At 47.1% G+C, this 17,598-nt stretch overlaps 1 protein-coding gene across 2 annotated transcripts in view; it reads left to right on the top strand.

Annotated features, from left to right (window-relative positions):
- Positions 1-1,052: 1,052 nt before the first annotated feature.
- The window catches only part of ELL2 (elongation factor for RNA polymerase II 2), a 44,611-nt gene continuing 28,065 nt past the window's right edge, over positions 1,053-17,598 (top strand). The window contains exons 1-2 of one of the 2 annotated variants that reach the window (XM_040541120.1): positions 1,053-1,247; positions 11,215-11,262. In XM_040541120.1, the coding sequence (XP_040397054.1) occupies positions 1,119-1,247; positions 11,215-11,262 (177 nt within the window). In that variant the 5' untranslated portion in view covers positions 1,053-1,118. The remainder of the gene's footprint in view (positions 1,248-11,214; positions 11,263-17,598) is intronic. The other variant, XM_040541119.1, reaches the window with a different exon arrangement.

Here is a 17,598-nt window from a genome sequence, read left to right as displayed (position 1 = left end):
GGCAGGCTGCTCTGTTCTCAGATCTCTGAGGAAGCCATGACCGGCGCCCCCTCAAACCTACCAAACCAAACCAAACCTCTGCCAACCAAATACTAAAGCGGAAGGAAAACAAACGAGCAGTCCCTGAAGGGCCGGGATGTCACGCTCTTCTTCCTTCTGCCTCCTGAATGCCTGTACGGGCCCCACAGTCCCCTCGGCAAGGGACGCCTTGGGCACAGCTCCGGGACCAGCTCCACGCTGCGCAGGCCCTGCAGTGCTGCTGGCTGTGTGATGGCGCGGGGTGCTGAGGGACGTCCACGCACCTGAGAGCCTGTCCCGCATACACGGGCAGCCTCAGCGTTGGCAGGAACGTACCTGTACCTGTACCCGTACAGCCCACGGGGCTGCTGGAGACATCCCCGAACAAGGAGCAGCCGTGTGGATAGAGCCGGGCATTATAGGGTCAGGGGCTGCACTGCCATTGGATTTCTCATTATTACTTTACATTGTTTGCTCTGCGTGGCGAGGAAACAATCTGCAGTATAAATGGAAGCTAAAGGGCGTATGCGTGAAGAACGAGGGTGAAGGAAGGGGGTTGCGAGGCATGAATCTCTGAGAGGTACAGTGGTACAGCGTGGGGCTGACGGGACTGCGTGGCAAGTGGGGAATGAAAAAAAGATGTAGTAAATAGCAATAGTAAATTTACGAATAGTATATTAAACTGAAATAGTGAACAGCAATAGTAAATTTACTAACAGTGTATTAAACACACACAGCAAATAGCAATAGTAACTTTGCAAATGGTATATTAAACGCGAATAGTAAGTACCAATAGAGAATTTACAAACAGCAAAACAAGCACAAATGAAGGCGCATTTCCAGGCGGCACATTACAGACACACAGCACCACCGACCCCCGCACCCGGCCGCCCCCCCGCCCGTGACGTCACGCGCCCGGCGACCGGTGACGTCAGACACGTCCCTGGCCCAGTGGGCGTGGCCGGGGCGGGAGGGGGGCGTGCCGGGCCGTGACGTCACGGCGCCGGCGATGGCGGCGGCGGGCGGCGGCGGCGGCGGGCCCGGTCCCGGCATTAGGGGCGCGGGCGGGCGGCGCACGGGCGGGCGGCGCGGCGCGTAAGATGGCGGCGCTGCGGGAGGGCGGCCGCTACGCCGTGCGCTGCGGCCGGGCGGCGGGCAACGTGACGGTGCTGCACGTCAAGCTCACCGAGACCGCCGTGCGCGCGCTCGAGAGCTACCAGGGCCGGCAGGTGAGCCGGGGCCGGCGGGCGGCGGCCGGGAGCGGGGCGAGCCCCCGGGCACGGAGCCCCCGGCCGGGGCTCGGCGTCCGTCCCTGGGCTTCCTCCCGGCTCGGCTTGGGTCGCTCAAGCTCGCTTGGGCTCGCTTTATCTTGTCTTGTTTCACTGTGGGCTTTTTGCTCCGTTTTATTCCATTTTACTTTACTTTACCGTATTTTATTTTACTGTATTTTACTCTATTTTATTTTACTTTGCTGTATTTTATATTGCTCTGTTTTACCTCGCTTACTCTACCTCACCTACCCTGCCTTACTCTATTTTATTTTACTTTCCTTTACCGTATCTTACTTTACTAATGTTTTACCTTGCCTTACTCTGTTTTACCCATTTTTTTCCCCCAAAGCGCTCCCTTGCATCAGCCCTTCCTTGACACAGCAGCAGCCCCCCAGGGCTCGCCGGGCAGTGCTGGCCGCTGCCAGCCTGTCCCCTCCGCGCACAGCTTTCGTCCTAGTTTTCCCCCTTTTCCCCCACGGCACAGGCTTCCCGAAGCCTCCCCCTGCGCCCAGTGGGCACCCATGGGTGCCAGGCGGTGTCAGGCAGGTGCCGCACGCCTCCCACACTGGAGGGGACCCCCGGACCCACCGCCCCGGCTCTCGGCCCCTCGCGGGGGGAGCAGGACAGAGCCAGGCTCTCGGGGTGCTGCGGCGCGTGGTGAGGGGGGAGCTTCCTCGCTGCAGGTAGCGCGTCTGGGAAGGCTGATTAATTATTTCTAATTTATGAAACAGCGCTGGTAAATTATTTACCTGATTTTTTTTTTTTCTGAAGCAGAATCAACCTCCAACTTAGTATAATTTTCCAGCAAATTTTAGCAAATGCCTAATCCTCACGATGTTGTGAACTGAATAAAGAACTATTTATAGCGATTATGATCAGGAAAAAAACTGAAATGCTTCCTGTTTCACTATTTCTTCATCTCTCTAACTTTAGTAAATGGAACTCCAACTCTTCCTGCAGATCTGCGTTCCCTGATTTGATCCTGTAGGAGTCAGTACATGCCATTGGAATAGTGGCAACTGAAAGAATAGCAGACCAGAAAACTTTGAGCTTCAATATTGCAGCCTCTGGAGTTTCTGCCTTTAAAAATTGCCATCTTCTAAACTAGCAAGCCAAATTGCACTATTCCACACTTTGCACTCACCCTTCATGTGACACTGCTGGGGAGGTGGTCCTCAGACTTACCTTATTTGAGATGCTTTTTATTTTTTTTTAATATTTAATAGCAATATCTATGTTGGGCAGAGGGAATGAGGAAGAGAAAAGAAGTTACCAGCCTCTGTTGTCTCCATTTTAAATAGGTCAGCTTGTGAATTTCGAGTGCACATGTCCCTCCATTGCCCCAGGAGGGCAGAACTATGGTCTGTAGCTGGCAATACTGTTCCTCTCTCTAGCTTTGTGCTGGGTTGTATCCCTGACCTGTTTCACTTCTTACCATGCAACTGGAAAAGTTGTAGCAAAGGCTTAAAATCAGTGTTGCTGAGAACTTGAGAAAGTTATTAAGTGAATGCAGGGAAGCTGACCTATAGCTCTGTAATCGCCTCTGCTCTGTGCAGAAGAATCTTATCTGTGTAACACAAGTAATATCTCAAACAGCATGTAGATGTGCAGAATCATGATAACCCTCAAATGACCTACTTAGCCATCACTTGTAGAACTTAGGCAGGCTGTGTATGCTTAATTGCTTAACACTCAAATTTAAATAGTTTCTGTAAAGGCTGAAGCACTTACTCTGTCTTGCTTTCTTTGCTGAAGATTTTCTTAGCTTGCATAACAATCAGCTCTTAAATTCTTGAATTCAGCTTCCCCTTCCACTCCACGTGCAGAATTGGGATTGTGTCTGCAGCAGGCCAGCTCTGTGTAGCTTTTTGTAGGTGAGGGCAGGTCCTGGTTCCCTGCTCACCTTTGTGCTTCCCGACACATGGAGTGGGCTGGATGCAGGTGGTGCAGGAAGTTGTTCTTATTTGGGTTTGCCTCACTAGTGCTGATCAGCATGGCTTAAAGCACTTGAGCATCATCTACGGTGGTATCAATATAAAGGATGACCACTTATTTTTTAACCAAGTTCTGCTCAGCTACCTGATTAGATGAGCTCAAGTTATATAGCATGCAGGTCTACCCTCCATGCAGAAACTAGCCCAGCAAAATCACTTTTTGATGGCTTTGCTGGAAGGTTGGATTACCATGTGAAGATCAGAAGCAGTGTAAGAGAACAGGTGAAGAAGAAACAGAATGCACGATGGAGCCTCTCACTGTTTGACGACAGCATGTAATATCACTCTCGTTGCTGGTGGCCTCTCCTAATCTGCCAGCTGCTCCTGAAGCAGGCTAGGGAACACTGCTCTGAGCAGTCCCTGCAGGGCAATGGGGACTGTAGTGTCTTCAGCTGATAGAGCTTTTAGCAGAACAAAGATATGTCTGCAGTTATGTCCCAGCTGTGGTTCTCCAGGTGAAAGGAACTGTAAATCTCGAAGTTGTTCTGAATGCTGTTAAAGCATTTTTTTTTTCTGGCCTCTAAAATCTCAGCCTCCTAAACCCAGGGATAATTCTGGCTCTTAGGAATCTGTCTCGCATCTAAGTGTTTATTCTTTGAATAATCATTTGGACGTTCCAGCTGCAGAGGTTGTAGAGTCAATAAGCATATGAAATGCGTGCTTATCTGATGTTCTCCCCACTCGGAGCAATTGAAGTGGTGTCATGGGAGTCTGCTGTATTTCACTTACCAGGGCTGAAATTCCCTGTGACTCATGTCTGCCTCGAACAGCTAGGGTTTGGGCTGGGGGTTAGGAAACTTTCTGTTGCAAGGCTTCATCTTCTTAGAGATCTGCAGGAGTGAGAATGCACTTCTCCTTGTAGATGGGGCAAATATCTTTGGTATTGGTTTTTGCTTGCCTGTCAGTCAGATTGAAGGTGGACTTAGCGTGAGTCTCATCCAAGCTGCAGTTTGCATGTGCCAGCAGCTGTGCTGCAGTTAGATTCAGGCTGTGTTGGTGGTGGCTGCCCCCGGTGGTGCAGCTGGGGTGCTAATGGGATCGGGGGGACTGACCCGGAGCCGGATCTCTGGAGGGGGAATGGGAGACTGCAAGACCTAGGAAAAGAGAAAATCAAAATGGGAGCTGTGGTCGATTGGTAAGGATGGAGAAAACTGGGGACAAGAATTAATAGGAGCTCTGAGTAGGGAGCTGGGGCTGAGGTCTGCTGGTTCTTGTCCCTTAAATCTCAAAGGGAAAGGGAAGAGGATGGGGGTGAAATGAGCTGGCAGCGAACCAAAGCGTGACTGTGGGAGGTTAAGGGAAGAAACTCTAAATCCTGTTGGGAGTGGGAGTGTGCGGAAGAGTCTGGCGCCTGCAGTGGAGCTGGGAATGCCCCTGGTCATTCCCTCCTGCTGTTGCCGAAAAAGTAAAAATCTGCTACTGATACTCTTGCTACCAGAGTGCAAGCTGCAGGAGAGCTCCCTGGAAAAGAGGGGATATGCCTAACTGAGGTCTCTGTTTTTGTCTCTAAGTTGCCCACTTAGATACACTGAGTGCTGATGATACATTCAGTATTTGTTTTGGTTTGATTTCTTCAAATCTAAGATTGTATCTCTCTTAAGATGATGCACTTGATAATGCAGAGTTAATTGATTTAAGCAATACAAGTATTCATAATAAATGTATTTTCATCATTGGTTGATTGCAGGGTTTTTTCCCCTGGTTTCTTATGGTAGCAAGAACTGGGTGATCTTACTCTGCATTTTTTTGCTGTGTCATCAAGTTGTGAGTCTGATTTGGGACAAATCTCTTAGTGGCGGGGAAAAAAATCGTAATCCCTACAACTTCTATGGATGAGTAGAAGAGAGAGACCACGTAACAGCTGAGTTAAGAACACAGTGGCAGCAAGGGCTTGTGCCTCCATTGCAGACAACTGGCTCCACATGGTAGGGAGAGAATGGAGATAACCTGGTCTGTTAAATCGGTGCCACCCCAGCTCATACCTCAGCCTCAGTTGGATATGTGCTGTGCTGCTGCCCTGTTGGCTGGCTGGAAAATACTGCTGTCTTTTGGCAAGTGTGTAAGCCAGCTCTGCTGCTAAAGAAAACCAGAAGCCCTTCTTGCTGTCCTTGTCCTTTGCTTGGCTCCCCTTCCTGCGCAGGCTTCGTGGTGTTGGTGCAAGGACTCGTGTCGTCAGCGGGAAACCAAACTGGGTAGAAGGGCAGCTGCTGTGCCGAGCGTGAGCAGTGCTGTAGCCAAACCGGCGCATCTACTCTCAGATGAAAGAAATGCATTTTTTTCCCCCTTCCATTCCTATTGCTGCACTATCTTCCTACACAATCCATGTCTCTAATGCACAGGACAGACTGCTCTGGATAAATCAGAGATCTGGTATGAAGGTGACTAGGATGTATATCCTGTTTCAGGTGTCAGAAGATTGTGGTTGATGAGACATGGGACTGCAGGAAAAACTTAGGGCAGTTAAATGCTGTCTGAACGAACGAGATTGTTCCTGCTATAGAGTTGATTTAAGGCTAGCGCCTTGCTGGCACCCAGTGCGTCTACTCAGTGAAGACAAAGTGGAGCTGAATATCTGCAGTGAAATTGAGATGACTTGAGCTGATCTGAGGTTTCGTGGCCCCTGAAACGAGGAAAAAAAAATCCAAATCCGTTTCTTTTCATTCGGAAAAACTACCCGTTTAACTTTTTTTTTCCCAGAGTGTCTTGTTCGGGGTTAGTGAGCTGAGTTTATGGAAGAGATCCACAAGTGCTGGAGGGAACAGATTCCTGGGAAGAGAAAGCAGGGAAGAGGAAGGAAACCTTCCTGTTTCAGGAGCTATGAGCTCTGCAGCAGTAGATGGCCATGTAGCTAGAATAGAACTTTATTTTCCAAGACAACTAATTGGATCTGTTTGCCAGCTTCCCTAGGAAGGGCAGTTCCATTTTCTGAGCCAGTACATCCACTGCTTTACTTGTGCTGGGGCTGCTTCTGCCTAACCCTGGGGGTGCTGCACTGGCCATGAGCACCCAGGAGAGGTGCTGAGCTGAGGAATCTCTCTCTTGCTGAAACCAAGACGGTTCGTTCCCCCTGCAAATCTGCAGGCTCCTTCTGCTCGTCTTGCCCCAGCGTGGTTCTGGTTACAGCACTGGGCAGTGGAAGCGCTGGCTTGGGCAGCAGGCTCTGCTCAGGCTGGTGTGTACTGTAAGCTGGTCTGTTGCTGTGAAAGAAGCCAGGAGCTATCGGTGTCAGTTGAATCTGAACCAGGATTTTTCACATATGACACGCTGAACTACCATATAATGCTGACTGTAATCTTTCCTGTATGTTAGTGTTAATAAAACAACAGCCCCCTATGGCAGATACGAGGATAAACGCACTGGTACTTGAGAAGTACTCTTGATACGACTATGGGTGCTGTGTCTCTGGTTTTTTGTAGTAACCAAGTCCTTACTGTATGTTATTATGTCATATGTCAGCTTTCGTCAGCATTTTACGTTCTTCTGCCTACTAAATACTGTCCAGGTCATGTGAAGATGTGTATTTAAAGCAAACTACAACAACAAAAAAAACATAATCTCACCATGTAAATTTAAGAGTAATCAGGGTGGGTATGCCAAAGGAGTCTAACTTAAGGTTGCATATCCATATCCATGCATTAAAATGGCTTTGCCAACTCACAGCATGATTGTTTCAATATATTAAATGCTTGGAGATGAGAGTTAGCTCTCTTAACTTCATTAAAAGGAAGCCTAGCTGGCTACTTCAGTTCCTCGATCCTTGTAGTAGTTGGGAAGTGTGACGTGACAGATCTGATGGCTGGAATGTGTAGGTAAGGAATAATCCTCAGTGGCAGTGAAACTGTGTAATAGTATAATAGACTTTTTCAGGCCCTACAGTCTTTTCTGTCCAAATACTTTTTCTTCTCTTGTGAGGAGACCTCTGATTCCTCAGTCTAAGCTATGCTGATGTATAGCCATGCTGTGAATTAACAAGTAAATTTTTACAGGCTCAGTGGGCAGTTGTAAGCCCTGAGGTAGGAGAGAGAAGCTGCTGAAGGATTGTGGAGCGGAGAAGGGAAAATCCTTAGGCTGACACTGTCATCCTGCAACTATATCATGTCCTAGCCTTTCTGCATGGTAACTCTTTTAAAATCATCAAAATGTATACAAAGCTATTACACATCACAATCTCTAATGTGTTGATATAATTGCATCTTCTGTTCACTGTAAGTCAACATGCCTGAAAAACACTAGATAATTAACCTTGTATACAAGGGTGGTGCCGTATAAATATCCGAGTTATTTGCCAAGCGCCATATGTGTGCGCAGATCTTGTGTCTTGCAAGCAGACATAGTCCCTGCCCAAAAACTATTAAGCAAAACTGCAAACCTGGAGAAAATAAGATGGGTAGCTCTCAAATTTTTCACCTCCCCCCCCCCCATTTAGAGATTTATGATCTGATTGAAGCAGCTCTAGGTATTTTTTTAACCAGTTCTTTGTAGGAGAATTTATCTTAATTTTTTTCAGATGGAAGTAGTGGCATGTGGCTGAAGCTGTAGCTCTTTTTTTAACTGAGCTGATGTTTGATTATTACTACTTCACTGAGGCAATGTGCATATCGCTTCAGCTGTTTTGGGTACTGACAGCTTCTCCAGGATCGCTTGCTTTGATGACTGTGGTGGGATTCTGGGCCTGCCCCCTGGACTCAGGACCATGAGGTTTCTAGGACTACACTCTGAGAAATTTGGGCTGGACTGGCCAAATAGAGGTGTGCTGATTTCATGGGCAGGGAGCAGGAGGAGAAACTGATGCTGAGGAGCTCCAGAAAGATGTCATTATTCTTCACTGGTGGCAAAAAAAAAAAAAAAAAAAGGTGCCATATGATTTCCCCCTAACTAATGAAGAGAGAGAGTAAACTGTGCATGGAATTAGGCTTAAAATGGGCAGCTGCAACTACAGAAGGAGATCTTGGAGTTGTCCTTTTCAGTCCTCTGAAATCAAAGTGCATTAGCAGCCAGGAAACCCAGCAAAAAGTTGGGCGTTGTCGGGGAGGGCATATAGAGCGGTGCAGAGGTGTCCCTGAGCTGCTGTTTAAAGCTCTTGGGCACCCATGTTTCAAGTCCCCTGTAAGAATTTGATCTCTGCATTTGCAGAAGGATGTGAGGGAGGAGAGCTGGCCTCTGCTCTTCCTCTGGAGTGATCAAGGGAGTGTAGTAGTGGCCTACGCCCTCCTGAGAGTCCAGAAAGGCTGGGGCTTCATTTTGGAGTGAAAGATAAGGGGCTGAAGCTTGAGAAATGGTAGGTAATGTGAAGGTAGAGCTGATAATGCTCATATCATGCAGTGCCAGAACAAGAGGGCACTTGATAAAACTGGTAGATAAAATTAAAGCCAGTGAGTCCGTTCACCTGGAGGATGGTAACTTCTCTGCCTTGCTGTCAGAGGAGACTGGAGGCAGACAGTATCAGCAGGTTCATAAAAGGATTAGGCAAATTCATGGACAGCAAGTGCATAAACGGATTTAAAAAGTACTAATTGGGGATGTGCCATCTAATGTAGGTGGGTGTGAGGAAGTACGAGGTGGATGGCACAGGAAAGAGGCAGGGCCCCTGTGCTCCCTACAGAGAGCATGCTGCTGTGCTTTCTCCAACAATTTGTATTCCTTGCTGAAATACAGAGGAGATTGAGTAACTTTGGGGTACAGGACATGAAATAAAGTGAATGATGACTTGGCAAGAGATGAGAAGTAGAAAAGCCATTTGTCTGGTCCTACAACTGTGCCTGGTGTGAGCTTGCTGTGGGGCTTGTGCCGAGATGTTTGTTCAAGCGTCAGGCTCGTCGGCAGCAGAAGGTTTGGCTGCAAGGCTGTCTCGTTCCCTGCTCCCCACCAGGGTAGTCTGGTGCTCCAGATAACGTGCCACTGAGGATGTGAGAGCCTTCTGATACTCTGCTAAATTTAGATTCTCAGTGGTATTTTCTCTCACTGAAGTAGAGCAGGTTTCTGGCTAAGCCAGCGCACTTTCTCTGGATCAGAAACTAGCTGATGTCGAGCTCTGTGAGCCTGTGTAAGAAGGTGACGTCTGTTGCGTTTGCCTGCGTGACCACTGCATTGCCATGTCTGACTCAGCGTGTGGGGAAGTGCTCTCATACGTCACTTTCTGTGTGGAACACAATTTCCTTCCAGAAAGCTGACGCCGGGGACATAAGTCAGGATTTATAGCAGTGTCAGACTTCATATATGTACCCCCATTGCATTTTTAAATGAGTTTATTTGTACGTGCTGGACAAGCAGATCCATTCATAATTCGACTTGTCTGGCTTCTGGCACTTTCCAGCTTTGACTTGGAAGATCTGTAGAGCAAACTAGTTCTTAGCAATCCATTTAAAGGCTTAAGTTTGTATGTGTTGCGGGCTGCTATGCAACTTGAGGTGCTGTGTAAGCCTCCTGTCATGAACAGTAAGCACAGACGTTGTTAAAGAGCTGGGGGTGAAGTTATGAGGTGGCCTGCACCCGTTTTGGCTTGTTGCTGCTGGCAGGGTGGTGCCCGGCTCTTCGCTGTGCACGCCTGACTCCTGCCTCTGCTGTCGCCTGGCACGAGCAGGTTCAGTTCATCACCAAACTCGGGAATCTGCTGCTGGATGAGCATGGTGAATTTTATTGTGAGAAGTGAGACAAGTGCGAGGGAGGGAGGAGGAACCTGTGGCTGGAAGCAGGAGGGGACAGGAGCTGGGCCTAGCTTGCTTTTCCAGTGATGCCGAGCTGTGTCGTCTGCTGACGCAGCTTTGTGATCCTGAATGGCACCTCAATTTGCAGTCTATAAGCACTTGCTTTTCTGGAGCAAAATGTTTATTAATGAGAATTTCATCCTTTGGTGCAGCTCTTTCAGTGTAAGCGTTTGCAGGAGGCTGACTATCTCACTGTAAAATCCTATGGACAAAGCCTAGTAAGTCGAGCCAGTCAGCACAGAGGCCATATGTTGTTCTGTCCAGCGGCATAATTTCAGGATTCAGTAAAGCTGAGCACAGTCAGCACTGCTGCTAAAATGGGATATTCTTATCAGCGTGCTCCTGCTGGCAGTGGTGTTTTTGCTGTTGTGCGGTGAGCTATGTCAAGGAATAGATCTGGCCAGAACCTAGCCTGTGACAAAGAATAGTTGTTTTCAACTAACAGTCTCCTTGGCCCCCTGCCCCAAAATATCTGCAAGTCCTCATGGACTGTGGTGCAGGATGCTTCCATCCTTGCATCCTGTTCAGGAGCAGGCTGCACTTACTGACGTGAAATTATAGAGACTAGTGAGAGGTGGCTACTATTATTTCTGGCCCCGTTGCATATGTCTCTTGGTAGATTCCTTGCTGAAGGAATGAGGATTGTGTGGGGGAGACCTAAATTACTTGGCTTGGTTATGTTCAATCTCTTCTAATTTCTGGAATGAAATCTACCTCATTAGCTGAGCTGGAGTGGAAAAGCACCAAAGGGTGCCCAGCACTCAAGAAAATGTAAAAATGGTATCATCAAACAAAGGCTCTTCAGAAACTAAGCACATCCAAAACTGTAAGCGACCAGGATGTGAAGGCAGAGTTTGGGACAGGGGGAAAAAGCACTCCTTTTGGAACTGTTTTCATGCATAGGGGAAAGTTCTATCAATATCAGCAATACTACTCAACAATTCAGAGCATTAATTTTCTTGCCCACCCCTTTACCCCATGATAGCCAGGCATCCTTGCCAAGCATGATAAAACATCCACTCTAAAGCTTCTTGGTGCCATGCGGAAGACCACTGGCAGGAGCCCTGGGCATGCATGTGTGGAGGCACTGAGCCATGGTATGGCCACTGAGAAGGAGGCTGGTTGTCAACGGATCCACTGTGTGTTCTTTGTGCAGAAAAATACATTCTGCAGGTGCAGAGAGACTTGCAGTTTGCTTACATTTTACTTGTTTTCTTTTTCTTGCAGGATCTTATTTCTTCTCAACCTTCAATTCAGTTTCAAGGACTCCAAGGGGTGAGTATTTTGTACTTCTGTTATATCAGGAAAACAAATCCAGCATAGATTATCTACTATTAGTTACTTAAAAAAAGCATTCTACAGGTATTTTCAAGATACATTTAACACTACGTTTCATTTTATTTACTGAAGAATTTTAGTTAAAAGTGGAAAAGAGTCATGCTGTTGGTATACCTATTTTTTTTGTCTTTTATCACCTGCTAGCCTAAATTTGAAAGGAAAGGGTGTAACTTGTAAGTCATCAACTAAGCAGTGTAGGTGTAATATTGCAAAACTGACTTGGAGTGTTTGGTTTCAAGGTATAAAGCAGATGTATAATTTTTGGGGGTGAGAGGGTTGTTTTTAATAACATGGACTATTGGTGGTTCTTGTACCTTTTTGAAACTAATGTAGAGTGGAATATTTCAAGCCTGTTGATAGAGTTGAAGGAAAAAGAATGAGGAAATGTGGCCTAAAGGGCATATGTCCTGTTAAGCAGTCAGCAAGTGCAAATTGGAGAGCTAAAGCTGAATATAAAATTAAATGCAGGTTGTGATCTGTGAGTATCTTAAGATACTAGGTTTAATATTTGAACTTCAAGGGGTTGTGAAAGACTCATTGTGAAAGACCAACATGGATTGTGCCTCTTAACCTTACTTCAGATCATGTAATTGATTCAGTTTTCTATCTACACATGCAGTGCTTGTGTGGATACACCAAGGAAGGGATGAGAGAAGGATGGGTAAAGCCTTTATTCTGATGTAAAGTAGTAATCCTGCTCAAAGTATTTGAAACTACAGTCTCGGTCCAGCGTAAGTTGGGCCGAGTGGCAATTGGAATCAGTGTAAGGGATGTGGTTCTGCTGGCAGGGTCACCTTTCCCTCACATAGCCCACAGAGTCTGCCCAAATCATAGAATGAGGGAGTGGTTTGGGTTGGAAGGGACCTTGTAGAGCACCCAGGTCCAACTCCTCTGACACAGGCAAGGACGCTTCCCACCAGCCCAGGCTGCCCCCAGCCCCATCCAGGCTGTGTCCTTCTTATGCTGGGAGCCCCAGAGCTGAGCACAGGGCTCCAGGTGGGGCCTCACGAGAGCAGAGCAGAGGGGGGCAATCCCCTCCCTCGCCCTGCTGGCCACGCTGCTGTTGGTGCAGCCCAGGGTACGAGTGGCTTTCTGAGCTGCAAGCGCACATTGTTGGCTCATGTCGAGCATCTCATCAACCATTGCTCACAAGCAGGGAGGCAGTGGAGAGAAATGCAGCACCATCCCCTTTTGGCACTCCACTGCTTTTCCTGTGTTCCTGTGTGTGACCACGTAACTGTTCGGCAGAGTGTGTTTTGTTCTTGTTTACAAAACCTGGAGAAAGTTATGGTTTTGCTTAGTTCAAAATAAGTTCTGGGGTTATAAATAATTAACCTAACTATTGGCACAAAGTTTAGAAAGTGGTACGCTGCAAAACAAAACTTACCAGTGCACTTTATCTAGCCTGCACTCTCTCTTTCTCTGCAAAAGTTCATGTCCTTATTTCTCCCGTGTTCTTTAGTAACAGCCTTACAGGAGCCCTATATGCAGTTTTAGATACTACTACGCTGGAGGAGACCTTGTTTCTCATCTGTGAAGATCTGTTTGTTGTTGTTGCTGTTGTGGTGCACCGGGCACCTACATCACCACCATATGTGATGTACATACATCCCCACAGCAGCACTCCGCATTCTGCTATGTCAGTGCAGCAAAGCATTGCGGAAGCCCAGGACAACACTGAAAGCAGGAGGGGATGCTGGAGTTACGTATAGGATGGTTTGTTAACTGATGCTGACAACCTGTGCTAGCAGTGTGAGCACATGGGGTCTGGGCTGGGGTGGTATAGGGGTGCCCACGCTCCTTTGCCAGGAAACTGGGGCTGCAGGGATTAATGCTCCTGTGTTTTCCTTCCTTGTTTTTTTCTCAGCTCCTGCTGCAGTGTGGTGATGCTGCATCCCTCCGCTTTCTGCTGTAGGTCTGGGCCAGGGAGGGATGGAGGCTCTCCATGTCCTATTCTCTTCCCACTTCTCCTCCTGCTTCTGCCAGGTAGAAAACAGGAGGGGAGGACACTGCCAGCCACCCATGAGTGTAGGATGCTGTGGGGTCAGGCAGAAACAGAAAAACCTGTTCTTCTGTCCACCTCCATGGTTGCACGCGTACATATGAACTCATATACATGTTTAACAAAAATGCATGATCCACAGAACACTGTAGTTGCCCCAGCTCCCTGAATCCTCTTTCAGGAGAGAGGCAACACAGCTGTCTGTAACTTGGTAGCGTATCAGCGTGGGTTTAAGTCACTACAAAGCAATTGCTTTATCAGTTACCAAACGTCTAACAGTGCAAAAACACTTCTGAAGATGGCTAAAGAGCCGAGTGTTACTGAGTTACAATGGCATCATCTTTGTTTCTCTAGAACAGTTAACCTGGGCCAGCAGGTTTTGATTGTAGAACGCGACAGCAAGGTCTGTTCCCACACTCCAGGAGATGGAAACGTCTGACAGGACTTCGCTGTGTGCTACAGAAGCAAAAATCTCCTATGGTGCTTCTCGAATCTACGCCTGATTAGGGAAATGCAAACTAAGGAACTTACTCCAGGATATTCTTAGCTCCTAAGTATCTAAAGTATGGGCAGTATTTTAAATTCGTTAATGGAGATGATGAGACTCCTTTTCGTGTATATTTTGGGTGCTTCCAGAAGTTGCGGAGTTGCAGGCCAGGCCACCCTGAGAGGCGTTTTCCTTCCTAGGGCATGATCCTCAGTGCCCATACACCACACAGCATCACCTTGGACATTTGTGGAAATCGGCAACTGCGTAGATCCAGGATACAATGCTGGATTTGTCCTAAAAATCTGTTTTCTGAAGTGCTTCATCTCTAGTTGCAGGCGTCCTACTCGCCTTCTTCCATGGGTAATGGGAAGGGCTCAAGTGGCGAAACAAGGAGTGCTCTGGCTTGGAGTGGTCTGGAACCATGTTAGGTGAAGGAGTTGAGAAGCTGGGGCTTGGACAGGAGCCTTAGGTTGGAAGGGGCAAGGTAGGAGCTTTTAGGTTGTGGGTATGTTCTAACAGGGAGCTCGGATTTCTGCCAGAGCAAGCTTAGCTTTTTTCTGTTGTAAGGTGGTGTTGCCCTGAGGGCGTCTGAAAAGCATTGGATGTGTATTGGCAGTCTCAGAGGTGCCCTAGAAAATCTGTGGACACAGTAAGACGGTGTGCATTTGAAACAATAATAAATCACCTGTGCATGCTGTGTAATTCACCTCTAGACACTTTTAGTATAATAACCACTGAAACAGTGTTCGTACAGTTTGCACCGAGCTAAGACTCTGTCATTGATAAAATATACATGAGTGTTGAAATGAACACACCAGACCACAAATCAGCCCCTGAGGAGGAGAACTTTCCTCCTGGAGCATCTCACCCCTGAACCGTCTGGACCATAATGTGTGGTACTCTGAGTTAAGTGGAGAATGCAGAGGGGAAGGCAAGACGTGGGTCATTCTGATGGCAGAGATTAGCTTTCAGGAAATACTTTGTAATTAAACATTTTGGTTTACGTGTTGTCAGTCTGGGTAATGTAGAAGCTATGTTGTTCTATATGCAATATCCCTGGGGAATTCCAGTATTGCCAACTGACTTTTCACTGTGATGCAGTAGGGATAAGTTTAAAAACAAAAGAAAATACAACTCTGCTGTTTCTACTCCAGTATACAGTCCACAGTAAGCTTTAAACAGGCATGCCTTCCTCGTGTGGTTTCACTCCTGCATCTTTAACTTTCTCTGCCATGTCTTGTAATGTGCTAATTTGCCTCTTACTTAGACACAAAATTTGTGGCAAGCACACTGTATAAAAAACTGACAGCTTGCCCAGTTTCTTGCAGCAGTGCACGTGCCTTCAGCGCGTCTGTGCTTCAGCTTCTGTCTGCTGAGGGGTAGGCACAGCGATGCTTGTCCTTTCCCACGGAGTTTATAAAACCAGTTGTCCGGTTTGGGGAGCTGAGCAGTATGCTGAAGTTGGCTTGTAACTGGATCAACTGCTTCATATGCTCTGCAGAGTAAAATTATTTTTTTTCTGTGGAGCTCAGTCCTTTAGCTTATAGCATTAGTGGCTCTTGAGAAATTAATGCCTTTGTCTGAAAAGACCTGATTATGTTCATTCATATATCTTTCTAGACTAACATTTTCAGTGTTTTTGTCAAATGATACTTGATTTCATATGTATCACTGCCACTCTGATGGTTTCCAGAAGACTTAATAATAAGGGAAATATTCTTGCTGTGGTATCAGCTAACTAAACCAAAGCACTCCTTTCCATCTAAATGCTGAAGTGCTGCTCAGCTCCCAGTCTGCTTGTTGTGTTTTACAGCGAGCAAGAGACACCAGCTAGGTCTCTGAGAATGTCCGGGGTACAACTTTTTGGGACCGATGCATCCAGTTAATGAACCAACCTCTAGCTGGGCAAGAGCCTTTGTTTTGGTGGGAGTGGGACTGTGTGTGGAAACAACAGTGCTAAACTTTGGGGTGGGAAGAGAGGGATGCATTTTTTGGGGAAGCTACAGGCAGCCAGATGCAGAACAGGATTAGTATAACATGCAGCAAAAATAATGCTGTTTTCGTCACCTTCTTGGAAATTTAAGTTGGAAACAAAACAGCTGTGCAGTGTCTGCTAAAAATTTACCAAAAGGTATCTTAGACCTGTTTAGTTTCAACTATCCATTGCAGTTTAAAATGAATCTTTTATACTCTTCTGTATGTTGCAGGAATTGTGGTTTATTCTTTTGCATAAAAACACGTTTCTAAAAACAATATAAAATGCCTGCTCTTCTACAAGTTTTTACAGTGTATTACTTCTGTGGTGTCCTTACAGATGAGTCAGCGTGGTGGTATTCTTACTTGCTTGTTTTTCCCTGAAATGTGTCCTCTGGCCCTAGTCTGGGGACAGTAGTTACCTGCCTTTGGTCCTCTCTCCAACTGTAATTACTTTGTGTTATCCCCCTTCACACTGCTTGTCCACCTTGCCCTGGCCAAGAAAGCCCAAAATGTGTCAGTGAGTGCTTGTTACTGCTCTTTCCTGCAGAACTGCCTCCTCTTGTACTGCTAGCCAGAAGCATATATCCTTCTGGGAAGAGATGCGCGGCTGTCAGAGGGGAGAAAGGGCTGTAGGCACCCCTGTCAACAGCACAGAAAGGTCACAGAGCTAAAGCGTGCCGTTCCACAGCTGCAGCACTCTGCCAGCAGCCCGCGGTGGTTTGCAGTCCCCATTGGAGGAGAACTATCCTGTAGCTGGTTGGTGTCATGATCTGTCTGGGTGAAAACAGCACTGTCCGTAGTGCCGAGACCTGTACAGGCAAATGGCAGGCACCTTGGGGAGTGAACACTATGCTTTTAGAAAAAAGGCCAGAGCATTGGGAAGGAAGGGAGGAGACGAGGCTGAAACTAGAAGGAAGTTTTCTCCCTGTAGGTTACTCCATTGTCTACAGATCAGTGTAATTGGTGAAATGCATTTCAAATGGAGCGTTTTTACAAATTTTATGTAGTAAGACACTTAAATTTGTTTGCAAGGCAGCCATGCCTAATTATGTTATTTGAGAGAGGCTTAGGCATCTTAATCTCCCTTTAGAAAGGGGCATTGATCAGGGATGTTCTCTAGTCTGGCTCTAACAAAGGAGGAGGATGAGGTTTGGTCCTTGAAGGACACAGCATTTGGCAAAAAGAAGGATTCTGAATATTAAAACAAAAGCAATAGAAGCCAATGCTAAAATAGTTTTCATGTTTAGGAGGAGTTTTTGAGGCTTCAACATTGTCAAGCAGGTTTCTGGAATGCCTTCGTCTCCTTGGAGGTTCAGGCTGGACACCTGTATTAACACAATTGAATGAGCAATGTTGTCAGTGTGGGGCAGGGATGCCTGGGCAAAAGCTGCTGTAGTCAAGAGCCAGAAGATGCCATAGCAAAATCCATCCCTTGCGGGATTTGTAAAACAGGAATTGGTACAGTCTAGAAGAGCCTCCCTGCTGAACAGAAGCACATCACTGCATGTGCCGCCTCCCAGCAAATGAAGTGTCAGTCAAGAAGAGCTGTGGGTAACTTTCAGCTGGGTGGGCAGCTAAGGAAATGCATTTACCCAAATGCACTACCTGTCACACAGAGTAGGAACCTGGCTTCTGCAGCCGCTGCTCGTTGAATGCCACGATCCTGTCGTGGATCTGGGAGAGGCTCTCGGGCTGAGCTGAGCGTTGGTGCGTGGGACAGGGAGCACATCTCAGTCCAGGCTCGTGGGCTGCAAAACGTTACCGTGAAAGTAGGTGATGACTTGGGGGAGCAGAGCTGGTCAGA

The sequence above is a fragment of the Cygnus olor genome, chromosome Z (genome assembly GCF_009769625.2).
Source record: "Cygnus olor isolate bCygOlo1 chromosome Z, bCygOlo1.pri.v2, whole genome shotgun sequence".
Taxonomy (NCBI): domain Eukaryota; kingdom Metazoa; phylum Chordata; class Aves; order Anseriformes; family Anatidae; genus Cygnus; species Cygnus olor.
The sequence above is the reverse complement of the archived record's forward strand: the minus strand, read 5'-3'. Positions and strand labels throughout refer to the sequence as shown.